At 39.7% G+C, this 13,439-nt stretch overlaps 2 protein-coding genes and 1 long non-coding RNA gene across 6 annotated transcripts in view; 1 reads left to right on the forward strand and 2 right to left on the reverse strand.

Moving 5' to 3' along the window:
• Positions 1 to 13,439, forward strand: part of PRKD1 (protein kinase D1) — a 300,126-nt gene that overhangs the window by 222,443 nt on the left and 64,244 nt on the right. For 2 of the 3 annotated variants that reach the window (XM_084793725.1, XM_084793727.1), the window contains exon 5: positions 4,131 to 4,154. The exons of the other annotated variant lie outside the window; for it this stretch is intronic. In XM_084793725.1, coding sequence (XP_084649851.1) covers positions 4,131 to 4,154 — 24 coding nt within the window. The remainder of the gene's footprint in view (positions 1 to 4,130; positions 4,155 to 13,439) is intronic. 3 annotated transcript variants of the gene reach the window in all.
• The window catches only part of LOC311604200, a 49,102-nt gene that overhangs the window by 10,305 nt on the left and 25,358 nt on the right, over positions 1 to 13,439 (reverse strand). The window lies entirely within an intron of this gene.
• LOC311604199 (large ribosomal subunit protein uL15-like) lies at positions 2,908 to 4,006 on the reverse strand. The gene has a single exon (XM_084793728.1). The coding sequence runs from the start codon at positions 3,537 to 3,539 to the stop codon at positions 3,066 to 3,068; it is 474 nt and encodes a 157-aa protein (XP_084649854.1). The 5' UTR covers positions 3,540 to 4,006; the 3' UTR covers positions 2,908 to 3,065.

The following is a 13,439-nucleotide window of genomic DNA, read 5'->3' on the forward strand; positions in this document are numbered from 1 at the left end:
AAAACCTTAAATCGCTGAGGAAAAAGATATGAATCAAGAAACTGGGCATTATTCAAATCAAGAGCCCGTTCATTGTGATAGGGATAATTTATCAGGGAATTTATCCCCAGAGAAAACTGATTCTCCCTCAGAAGCCATCGACTGCAGGAAGGGAGCCTTGTGAGTGTCTCCCATACATGCTGGCATGTCACCTAGCATTGTCATGATGCAGGTCTTATTTAAGTAAATGTATTTTTGAGATTATGTGACTACAGCTTCCAGCCCTAAAACTATGTACATAAAAGCACCTAACTCAGTAGGCTATGTCTATATATAGTGTGTGTGATTACGGAATTACTATTCATTCAACAACACAGGTGAATTTCACAAAACAATATTTAAATAAAAGAATCAAGCTGGGGGTGGTAGTTCATGTCTATAGTTCCAGATCAGGAGGCTCCGGAAAAATGCAATGATTGAAGAGTTTGTGATCACTCAGGATAGCATAATGAGACCCCTATCTTTAACAAGAAGTTAGACACAAGTACTGTGGATTCAGGATATGAATTTCAATTGAGACAAATCCAGTTTATATTGAAAAACAGGAAAATAATGCTTCCACCTAGTGGGATGCCAGCTGGGAGGGAGCAAATGTGAACAATTTAGGAGGCTAGAAGAATTCTGTATATTGTCTGGAAAGAAATCCCATGTGTATATATGCAAAACCTCATCAAGATTTATACCTAAAATTTTATACCCCTCACTTCTTATACATTTCAACTTTAAAATTACCTAAATCAGTGGTTTTTCAACTTTCATAATACTGTGACCCTTTAATATGGTTCTTCATGTTGTGGTGGGCTCCCCAACCAATTTGTTGCTTTTTCATAACTGTGATGTTGATGCTGTTATGAATTTTAATGTTAATATCTGATATTTGGTATATCTGATATGTGATGTCCAAAGGGGTCATGACTCACAGGTTGATAATCACTGATGAAAAAGTATGTTATAGATGTCCAAGTAGAAAGACATTGGAGAAGTTTTTCAAAGTTCATGTAAGGTAAGGATAAAATGTTATATTGGAAATATTATTGATTACATTCTGAGATTCCTTTAATTAAGTTAAAATAAGTTTAGAAATAGGGTTAGAAAACTGTCATTATTCATTAATAAGAAGTACAGACTTTAGATAAAATATTAAAATTAATGTGCTATGGCATGCTGAAAGTCATGGTATCTGATTGCCATTGTTTTCTATAGTACTATTTGCCAAAAATGCAAAAAAAATATAAAATTCATATGATCTTCCTTTAATTCAAGCCAAAGCAAAAGAAAAGCTGTTACACTATCATGCATATATACAAAATGTGCGCTGTAATAGGGGGTCTCTTTCTCAGTGATCTAGGGAAAATTTTGATGATTCTAAGACAACAGGGTAAAAAGACATTGTCATCAGTATGGGTTCTAGTATTTTGCTAGAAAACAGTTATTTAACAGAATGTCTGCAAGTAAGACTGGAGAGGTGATTTGGTGGGTAAATGACCCACAGCACTGTGTGAGACCCAGAATTAAGATCTCCTGGACCCACATTAATGCTATAATCCCATTGTTCAGCAGCAGAGACAGGATGTTCAAGCTGTGAGCTCAAGTGAAAGAACCTGCCTCAAAGTATAAAGTGAAGAGTAATTCAGGAAGACACCCAAAGTCAACACCAGGCCTCTGCATGCACGCATACTATAATGTACACATGTACACACATACATGTCCACATACCAACACACACATGAACATGCATACATATCAGACAGGAACCCATGCAAAAATTGCAAATAAATCAATCTTGATCAGAAAAATAGTTATTAAGTGTTTCTTGGTAAATCCACGTAGTGGAAGTTATGGTACCTACTGAGCATAACTAATGGTCAAAGGAATCTTGTAATAATGAAGCCAGGGTTCTTAAACTACATCAATATAAAATATATTTACCCTCGTGAAACCATAGATATTGTATGAGAAAAATACTTTTCGGAAGTGATAAGTTATTGAGTTTAATGCATCTTGTCTTGTCTATATTCACACATCAAACTCTGAAGGATAAATTTTGATGGGAGATGAGACTGAAAGGTCCTCACGACCAATAGTTAAGAAAACTGTAAGTTAGGATGCCCCATACATAGATGACTGCGACACTGTCTTACTTAGGAAATTGAGAAACTTATTTGGGTTTTCTGTTTGTTTGTTTTCTTGTTTTGTTTTGTTTTGTTTTTTCTGTCCCATAATACTACTTATGTGCAAGTTCATGATTTTTTTCCTCAAAAGCCATGTTTCGGTCTATTTCAAATGAGTTATTATTTGAATTTCTGATTTCCCCATTTTTTTACTCACTAAGTCACAAACTTCATATATTGCATTGAATGCCAATTTATTTTGTAAAAACATCATTCTAATTATATACAGCTCCTAACTGCCCCTGAGTAAATGGCTGTATATTACAAATCAAGATACAGAGGTTTCAAAAACAAGTAATATTTTTCTGAATGAACAGCAGTTTATTTAGTAAGTAAAAAGAAAATAACTATGAAATAGAATTACCAGCATCTTTCCTTTTGTTTTAAAAGAGAAAGATAAAAAACAATACATTCAATATAAATTTCCAGATTAATGGTCTCTGCTTAACTGTTTATATTTTTATTGAAACTTTTCTTTTAAAATATGTTTTTTTTTTTACTTTCAAATGGTATTTTAACTTTGAGTATGATCAGATATCAACAAAATGAGAAAAAAACGAACTGTAGACATAGCTGTATCCTTTTTAAAAATAATTTAATTTTTTACACTTTATTTTAATAAGTATTGGTATTTTGCTTGAATGCATATCTGTGCATCACTTGCATGCCTAGTGTCATCACAAGTGAGAAACAGGGTTTGACTCTCTGAAACTGGATTTGCAGACAACAGTTGTTAGCAGTCCTGCAGGTGCTAGGAATCAGACTCTGATTCTCTGGAAGAGCAGCAGTTACTCTTAACCAGAGAGCCATCTCCGCACCACCTGTATTTGCCTTTTTCTTTAAACATGGAAAATGTTAGCATTCAATTAACCCCCCAGGGGAGCTTTGAGCCACCAGGACACTGGCACCTCCAACACCCTTAATCTTCTCCTCAGCTCTTCTGCTAAAGAGTTTTGCCTTCACAATGACTGGCTGCTTAGGGAGCTTGCCCTTCCCCAGAACTTTGTAGTAATGCGATCCCACAACCTTAGTGATGGGAGCAGCTCCAGTCCTTTTTGCAGCCTTGACCCGTGTCTGCTCACTGACCAGTGTCCACAGTTTATCCATGTGAACAGTTGGGCAGCAGCTCTCGTTCCTCTTTAAGTGGCAATGCCTCACACCGACTTCCCCAAAGTCACCTGGGTGGTATTTGTAGAAGTTAATCCTGTGGTGATGCCTGCCTTCAGCATTCCCCCGGCCTTCAGGGTGCTCGCGGTGCTTACCAGTGCTGCCCAGGCCTTGGCTTATGTGGCCCCAGAGTTTCCGGGTCTTCCTCAGTCTGGATGGCATGGTGGCAGCAGAGAGGAAAGAGGGAGGAGCCTCTGTCTTTGTCTTCTTAGACCTCTTTGTCTGGCCATCCCAGGTTTGTCATCCCCAAGCACATAAACATTGTGCTTCAGCTAAGTCTTGCCTGCAGGCAGCTACCAGCTATGCAATATTTGATGACTCTAATGACCTTTTTCTCCATTTCACATCAAGAGCAAGAATTATTGTGAAGAAAACCTAATCTTTGACTTAAAGGTCAAAAATACTTCATTTTGACTCTAATTTTTTTTTAACAGGGTACACGAACCGTCTCTCATCACTAAGGGATCTTTATTTTATTTTTTTTAAACCACCACTCACAATCTCAAAATGTTTTCAATCTGTGATTTAGTGCCTCCTGTTCCATTTATGTTTTAAAACCATTTTTGTTTGGACATTGGTGTGTCCACAAAACTGACTAGTGAGGCATTTTGCTTTGTTCTGATAACACATGTGCCTATGTTAAGCAGCACTGACTAATATGCACTGCTTTTCTATAGTAACTTTGTTTTTGTCTTTCTCTCCTTTTATTCTTCCCCTTTGCCTTCTCTCTGCTCTTTCACCGTCATGTTTCAGTCTCCCGTGAGTCCTGGCTTTGAGGTAGGTACTGAGCTACCTGGCATTATGAATATCCTGCACCCTGGTCTTCAAACCAACCTGGACTAGTCCATAGCTACATTAGTTGTGGTTAGTGGTTGGAGTTTAGATGAGAATTCACTCCACTGAATGCAGAATCCCAGAGTACAACTGTTGTTTGTCATTTCTCATTGTCATTGTTTGAGTTCCCATCATCCTAAAATTGACATGGTTCAACATAGTCATTAAATTAATTATGGTTCATTTCTTAGGTCAAAGTTTGCCCCCTAAGTGCTTGATTTCCTAACATGGGTGTCTTGTCTATGAAAATGAAAAGACACGCTGTGTGGTAAGCTGAAATGCACGCCCATTGGAACTATATTCTTATTCCATAGAACACAGCACAAGGCAGAGTGAAGACGGGGACCCTCCTGGTGTGGCTTGAGACCCTAGGGACTAAACAAGAGAGTGCCTGCAAATGAACTGACTACCTCTTTTAGTTCATGAGCCTAATCTTTTCAGAAGACAATTTTAATATTGTATATGAACACAAGCTATTAGTCCTTTTCTAAAAGGTAGCATGGAAGTGGAAATATTAAGCTTCCAGTGAAGGCAGAAATTATACATGGACAGGGAACAGATTTCCTTTAAAAATGTCATGGAATTGGCTTTTGTCTGTCTTATATAATTAAAAGCACTTCCGTGGAATCTGCAGCCATGTTTTTGTCGGGTTAATTGTGTAGTCAGCTGACTTGCTGATTAATATCTAGAGCCCCTTTGTCCTGCACCATGGCCATCAGGAGTTGACCACCTGCTCTTTCCCCTGCAGAGAATAGAAACTTCAAGCACCATTGTTACGTATCCATTCTCAGATCGTCTTGTTACGGCTATGCTAGCAAAAGATACTAATGCAAACACAACCAGAACATGTCCCAGGTTAAATTAAATTGTCAAATCAAGATTTCATGTACATAATATATTTGATTAAGAAATCTGTTTCAGTGGTAGTAAATTACTGTTTGGAAAATCATCTTTGCTGAAAAAAATCCCACGTAGAAATGCTCAATGTGAAAGCAATGTGTAATTTCTTAAATGTTTTCGCCATAATTTTCCAGGCATACTTTCCCTTCGAGTAACCCCTTGGCTGTGAAACCTAAAAGAAGTGGGAGGCGTTTTCACTCCTTCCTCCTTACATTCAAGAACTGAATGTGAAGGCTGCAGAGCGATTTTGATTTCTGTGGAATTTATGTCTGTTATGGGCACCCTGGCTTTCGTCAAATGACAGCTCCTGTAGGAAATAAGATAGTCTTGCTGCATAATCAGTTCTTCTGGAACTTTGTTCCAAGAGTTTTCAGTTCTGCAGTTTTTCAAAGTGATAACTGATTGTGTCTTCATTAATGTCTTTGAAGAGAAGGATGTATGTTCTAGGATACAAAATGATGGTTTCCTCAGCATGGAGAACACTTATTTTTCTTCAGTTGTATACAATCTGGAGTGTTTTAAAAGTACACTAATGTGAGCTGACATAGGCATGTAACATCCTTGTCTGGTAATTTAGGAGAGCAGAATGGTTGTTCGTTGAAATAAAAGAGGGAAAGTAAAGGTGTAAATGAAGAATTAAAGGCACTGGATGGCCTCTGTACTCTGTAGACACAATATAATGTAAAATATAAAAATTAAAAGACAACAACCAAAAATAAAAGTTAGGTTTTATAAATGTATTTTAAAAATTAAATTAATGAGAATTATTTTATTTTTCACTATTTATTTTTAATTTATATATTTACTTTACATCCTGATCTTAGCCTTCTTCCTCTTCCCCTTCTGCTCCCTCCCTCCCTCCTACCATCTTTCCCCTATGGCTCAGAAAAAAGGAGCCCCCAGCCCACAAACCCCAGCATATTAAGTCACATCAGGAATGAGCAAGGCAGCCCAGTTAGAGCAAAGTGATCGGAAGTAGGCAACAGAGTCCATGTCATAGACAGCACTTACTCAACTTACTAGGTGACCCACATGAAGATCAACCTGCCCATCGGTTACATGTGTGTAGGGGGCCTAAGTCCAGGCCATGCATGCTCTTTGGTTGGTGCTTCCATTTCTGTAAGCCCCCAAAGTCTATGTTAGTTGACTCTGTTGGTCTTCTTGGAGCATTCTTGTCCCCTCCAGGGACTTTGATCCTTCCCTCCCACTCTTCCACAGGACTGTCGAGATCCACCTAATGCTTGGCTGTCTCAGAATTTGATTCAACCAGTAGCTGAGTGGAGCCTCTCAAACAATGGTTAAGTTAGGCTACTGTCTATAAACACAGCCGAGTCTCATTCATAGTGTAGGGGTTGGCTCTCGCCCATGGGGAAGATCTCAGGTTGGGCCAGGCATTGGCTGGTCATTCCTTTAGGCTCTACTTTATCTTTATCTCTGTACATCTTGTAGGCAGGGTAAATTTTGGGTGGAAGGTTTTGTAGTTGGATTGTTGTTCCCTCCTACCACTACAGTTCCTGCCTGGTGGCCTCCTCAGTCTTGTGTCCCCGCTGCAACAAGGCTCAGCTAAAGACACCCCCATCTTCTCTACTTCTTCTTCCATTGTTTATTCTATTTCTCCATCTGAGTGAGATTCAAGGATGGCCAAAGTTATTTTAAATATTTTAAATATATTTGAAGGGGCAACTACTGGTGCAGTTTTGAGGATAACAGCCTCTATAGTAAATTACTTTTAGCAACATTGAATTCTTTACTCAAAATCCTTATATATATATATTAACACTCAGACTACTTTAGAGAAACTTTGAAGGAATACACAGCCCAGCCTAAAATTTTGTCCTATGTCTAACCATTTTATATCCTCAGCCTTTAGTTTTTGTGAAATTTAAACAACATTCAGTTCAATTTTTTTCTGGAGTGTCTGTATTTACTAATTAACAATTTGCCACAGGCTTGTTGTTTTCATAAAGTTTACTGAGTCATGTATACTTAAGGCAAAAAAAAGCTTTGGCTGCATAGTTTCATAAAACTATTCTCGGAATGATTCATTCACATGCTGTTTTCAGTTATTTTTAACAATGCAGACAAGAGCCTGCCAGTATTACATTATTTATCTGTAACTGGTGATGAACCTGATATACATTAGAAGCATCGAAATAGCTTCTTCTCAAATGAGCAAATAATGAGAAATAGCTACTCCTATGCTAAGTGAAACTATGGCGATACTTTTCTATCCAAAAGAACATTTCCAGGGTGTTTTTCAACATGGCAAATATCTGTCCAAAGGCACATACTTGGTACTCCTGTGTTCGGGAGTTCCAGGAATCCTGGTGAATCATCTGAATTAGAGTCATTTTCCACTTATCCCTGTGCCGTGGCTGTCCTGTAGTACCTTGCCAGGTGTCACGAGGTTTCTCTTGGTTGGTGTCTAAGTGAGCTTTCCACACACAATCCAGGGCCGTGTACACTTTGGTGAGGAGCCCTGTGCAGACTTTCTTTACCAGTGGGTCTCTGCCTCCTGACCACCAAGCCTAGATCAAGAACGATAGGGGATGTGTCGGTTAGGAACCCCGCAGTAAACTAACATGGCGAATCTTGCTGGGGTGTACCGTGACCTTACTCCATGGAACCTGGGTAGATCATACCTACATAATTAATATATGTTCTGTCGAAACAAAACCCTCTAAAAAGTGTAAGTATAAATGCGAGAAATGCGTTGCAGAATTTTGGGAAGCCCACTTGTAAAGGGTCTTGTAAGGCACCACTCGTCTATGCCTTCCCAGGGTCTAGGAAAAGTTGGATCCTGAACAGAGATTCTGAAGGCCCTGTCCATCCCATGGGCAGCATGCCATGGCCTCTTGAAAGCTCCCTAATACCCACCAGTAGGCATTTACTCTCTCTCTCTCTCTCTTTCATCCACTGAACATCTTGCCAACCCCAAGCAGCCTGATAAGCCTTTATTTTTTTTTTATAATTTTATTTTATTAATTTATTCATATTACATCTCAATGGTTATCCCCTCCCTTGTATCCTCCCATTCCTCCCTCCCTCCCATTTTCCCCTTACTCCCCTCCCCTATGACTATGATTGAGGGGGACTTCCTCCCCCTGTATATGCTCATAAGGTATTAAGTCACTTCTTGGTAGCCTGCTATCCTTTAATTCCTGACCCTTTGTAACTACTGAAATCTTAGCTGAAAACAAGAACACTCATGCTGTAGTGAGAGCCGCATGTCATGGGGAATTCCCATACCCAGTAAAATGGGAAAAGATTGGTATGAATGTAATTATGAGGGAAGAAAAGGGTAGGAGGTTAGAACTGGATCTCATATTACTTTATAAGTTTAAAATATTTACATTTTCAGTGGCAGGACGGTGGCTGAGCAGGTAAAGTCACTTGTCCCTAAGACTGCAATCTGAGTTCAACTTCTAAGGCTTGCCTAGTGGAAGGAAAGTACCAACTCCTACTAGTTGTGCTTTGACCTTCACACACGTGACATGGCATGTATTCACCATACTTTTACATGATACACAGAGACACAAAAGTACATTAAGACACAATGGAAGCATATGTGGGGAAGAAAAGCCCCTATTTAAAAAATATCTCATATTCCCTTTTTTCATTGTTTTGAAAGTATAGGATGTACACACTCATACACACAAACCCACACACACAGAGTACACTAGCACTACAGTGTGGTATTAACTGGTGCAGGCTAGGATTCTGTGAAAGGACGAATGTAATCTTAGGCCATCTTTATACTTCACCAGCTCCTTCTTCGTATCAATGATAAGCTCAGCCCAGATCTCTGGCTGTTCAAGGAGAGTCAAATACTCAATCATGGGAATAGATGTCCCCAAGTTGACTGTCCTTGGTTTTACTTAGAAAATTAGCTTTCTCCCCGCCATGTTCTATATATCAATTCAGCCTGGCATTTAAAGTCCTAGAGCAGAAGGGATGGATGCGCACTCATGTTCTTTCTCACTGGAAATGTCCGCTTCCTCCATTAAAAACAGTTTTCTTTTAAAATGTAGATTTAGAGCACATAGAGTTGAGTTTGTATTGCCTTCATGTTTTCCTTCAAAGTTAAACCTACTTGTATCATGTTTGCCTTCCCGAGTCCAGCTTTGTAGGGTATTGGTAACTGACATTTGAAAGAACAGGGCCTGCAATTTGTGAAAATGCTTCAACAGTTCTCTTGCTCTCCCTGCAAAGGGTAGATCACTTAAGAAAACCTGGGGCTCTTTTGCCCTCCCCTTCTGTTTACTCAAACAAGTAAGGCAATACAAAGTAAATGCAACTTCCAAGACTACTTTAGCACTCAGAAAATCTAGATCTCCTTGTATTTTTCAAAGGGTATTCTACGTGCCATTACTTTGAAAGCTTTCATAAATTGCTGCAAACATTAAGAAATGAATTCTCCACTGTAAAACACAGCATCCGTCACCACTAAGCAGGGGGTACACTTTTTTTCCTGCCTAATAATAACCCTTTTAATGGTTATGAAAAGGTTTTGATCAGCTTTTATTTATACTGTGTATTTAGGATATCCAACTGAGAATTCAAACTCATTTATCAGGCACATTTGGCATAAAGTTCAAAGGACATAGAATCAGAATACAATTAAAAAGCCTTGAGACTCAGAAAACATCCGACCTTTGACACACCACGCATTTTCCTGTATGACCGCCATCGTCCCTGTGTGAAGGATAATGTTTGGGGAAAGATGGCTGTTTCATCTTTCTTAACAAAGTAACCACTCCCTGAGCTTCCCAGGACGTATTACTAGCACCAAGTGTAGGCGGCGTAAGTCATTGCCAAATACCTGTAAAACTGTGTGTCCGAGTCCAAGCAGGGAAGCCTCTGGGTAGTCTCAAGATTGGATGGGATCCGTTTTTCTAGACCAATTTTTACTTGATGATAGTGTCAAAACCTGGCATGACTCAATTTGTGGTCCAGTTCCTTCTGGGGATCTCCGTTCTGAATGTCTTCTCGATTTAACTGCAAATATGGCTAACCCTGGCCTGAAGCTGCCTTTATGGTCACTTATCTTGAGTGAAGCAGGATTCCAGAGGTGTATGATTTGGAGGGAGGCAAGATAGACAAGGCCCTTCCCTCACAGAGCTTTTATTCTATTGCAATTTAAAAATAACGGTAGATCGTTATCCCTAGGCTTTGGGATAACTGAGCAGGAGACAGAATGTGGTGAAACAGAGAAGAGTAGACAATGAGTAAGGAGTCGGGGCTCTTAGAGAAGATGGGGAGTGAACTGAAAATGAATAAGATAGAACCCTCTATACTGAGGAGAAAGGAGGAGTAGATAGAGCAGGGGTAGACACAGCCATGCTGTGTACAGAACGCTAATCAATAAGCATCTGCCTGGGCACAGAGGGGTGGCTTTTCCCCTCAGTCTTTATGTATCCAGTAGCATCTCATTGGACCTTCAGGGAGTTTGACCCAGGCAGCTTTTAGTAATTAAGACAGGCCCAACTTAGGGCAGCGGGGAACGTGCTATTCTGCATGGTTTGGTGGAATGTCAGTCCAGCTGCAGACTTCTGGAATCAAGAATGAATGCATATAGCTGGGGGTAGTTTTGTATGATCATTATTAAAACTGTTTAAGCAAAACAATACCTGAATAGGATAGTAGGCAGATAATGGGTGGCTCTCACATGGCAAAGCTGCTGATTAAGCAAGTTGTTGTGTTCAAGAAAGCACCCACTACTCAGATGCCCTTTGGCTGAACACCGCAGATTAATTGAAATTATATCATGTAGGTCACACTTAAGGTTTCACAGTATTTCCACATGGATTGAAGTTTGATAGAAAAGACATTTGTTCATTTTCATAGTGTACTGTACCTTCATTATTCACTTATATGAGGGAAATAAAATAACAGCTGTGAAATTCTAACTTAAAACCAAGGAATGTGGGAACAGGTGGCTAGAGAGAAAGAGCATTGTCTGAAATAAAACTATATGAGTTCGCAGTTACGATGAAAAGCTATGTAGGTTAAGTCAAATACTTATAACCTTCTGTGATGGAATTTCCTTGCCTATATGATGGAGATGATAATAGGAGTGATAACAAGGTTTCACATAGTTATTTGTATTTTACAAAAGCTTTTTTCATCACCTTGTTCAAAGTTATAAATGAACCACATTTATTCCCTACTGTGGTGACTGGCACAATCCTTGTTCCTCACCTTCCCTGTCTTTCACTTTACTTTCTGCGTTCCTTGTCAACACTGAGACTGAGTTACTCTGTAATTTATATACCCACCCTTTCTGTTTACCCAGTATCATTTCAAGAACAGGTGCAGAGAAGGCTCAGCTGGTAAGAGCACAGAATGCTCTAGCAAGGACTCAGGGTGAGTCCACAAGAGCCACACAACTTAAAACCCTGCAACTTCAGTTCCAAGGGATCCATATTCTCATATGGTCCCTATGGGTACCTGCATGCATACATGCATACACACATGCACAAGATACACCTGCAGTCAAGCAGGCACACATGCACAAGATACACCTGCAGTCAAGAAGACACACATGCACATGATACACCTGCAGTCAAGAAGACACACATGCACATGATACACCTGCAGTCAAGAAGACACACATGCACATGATACAACTGCAGTCAAGAAGACACACATGCACATGATACACCTGCAGTCAAGAAGACACACATGCACATGATACACCTTCAGTCAAGAAGACACACATACACATGATACACCTGCAGTCAAGAAGACACACATGCACATGATACACCTGCAGTCCAGAAGACACACGTGCACACGATACACCTTCAGTCAAGCAGGCACACATGCACATGATACACCTGCAGTCAAGAAGACACACATGCACATGATACACCTTCAGTCAAGCAGACACACGTGCACACGATACACCTTCAGTCAAGCAGGCACACATGCACATGATACACCTGCAGTCAAGCAGATACACATGCCCATATACACCTGCAGTCAAGCAGACACACAGGCACAGGATACACCTGCAGTCAAGCAGACACACATGCACATGATACACCTGCAGACAAGCAGGCACACATGCACACGATACACCTGCAGTCAAGCCGACACACATACATGATATACCTGCAGTCAAGCAGACACACACACACACACACACACACACACACACACACACACACACAATACACCTGCAGTCAAGCAGGCACACACATACACATTTTTAAAAAAGAAAATAAATTGAAAAGTTAGATACACAAAGAAAGGAAGGATGCAAGGGAGGGAGGGAGGAAAAGAAGGAAGGAAGGAAAGAAGGTAGGAAGGAAGGAAGAAGGACAGTATTTGAGCAGAAGCCTTCCTTCTGCACTGACATTCTTGCCTCCAGTTTATTGCAGTCTTCATTATTTCTTAGTGTGTCTTTGTCATGATACACTCCATCTCTAACTGCCTGTGAGCATTTACCCTTCCTACCCTCTTTTTCAAGAGCAAAGGTCTGCAGAGATTTCTTACCAAAGTAGATGTAGGGAACAAACAGGGGTTATAAAGGGTAGCTGAGACTGGGAACGTTTTTGTTGACTGCCTGTCCTCTTTGGAAATCCAAACATGTTTAGATTTACTTGCTGGAATCATATGCAGGAGACTAAAGTTTCTCTGAACCTTTGCATTTTTATGGTATCCATTTGGACGGTGGTGAATTGTTCTTTTCCTCATTGAAATGGTAGTGTTACATCACCAGTGTTGTGCTTGAGAGATGGCTCAGCACTTAACAACATGTGTTGTTCTGCCAGAGGATCTGGGATCAGGTTCTGGCACCTATATAAGAGCTCAAACCATCCCTAACTCCAGATCCAGAAGATCTTCTGCCCTCTTCTGGCCATTGTGGGCACTGTATGCATTTGGTGCACAGACATACATGTAGGCAAAACAGCCATACCCATAAAGTTAAAGTAAGTAAACTTTCAAAATTAAACTTTAATTGCTGATGTCACATTCATGTGAGAGTTGGTATAGATAAAAGTTATGTCTATGTGTAACAAAATGAATATGTGAAAGTTACAGTTCGTGTAACATTAAATAAGACTTTAAGGTCTGTATGTGAGTATCACTTAAAATATTTTACCCACTGTTCTCATGCACACACTTCTTGAAAACATATTTTTTATCTGTACAAGAAATGTGTATTGTTTGCTTGATATCTGTTGGGCTTTTTATTAAAAGGTTTTCTATATGATATGCCCTGATGACAGTTTCTCCCCCACCAACTCCTCAGAGGTCCACAAGCATGGTAAACACACATGCACATATGTAGACACACATACATGATTTTGCTTTTTGTTT

The sequence above is a fragment of the Acomys minous genome (genome assembly GCF_964271855.1).
Source record: "Acomys minous genome assembly, chromosome: 8".
In the NCBI taxonomy this organism is placed as follows: domain Eukaryota; kingdom Metazoa; phylum Chordata; class Mammalia; order Rodentia; family Muridae; genus Acomys; species Acomys minous.

Excerpts from the sequence above, each read along its gene's own strand:
- LOC311604199 (XM_084793728.1), bottom strand. The coding sequence starts at position 3,539 with ATGCCATCCAGACTGAGGAAGACCCGGAAACTCTGGGGCCACATAAGC.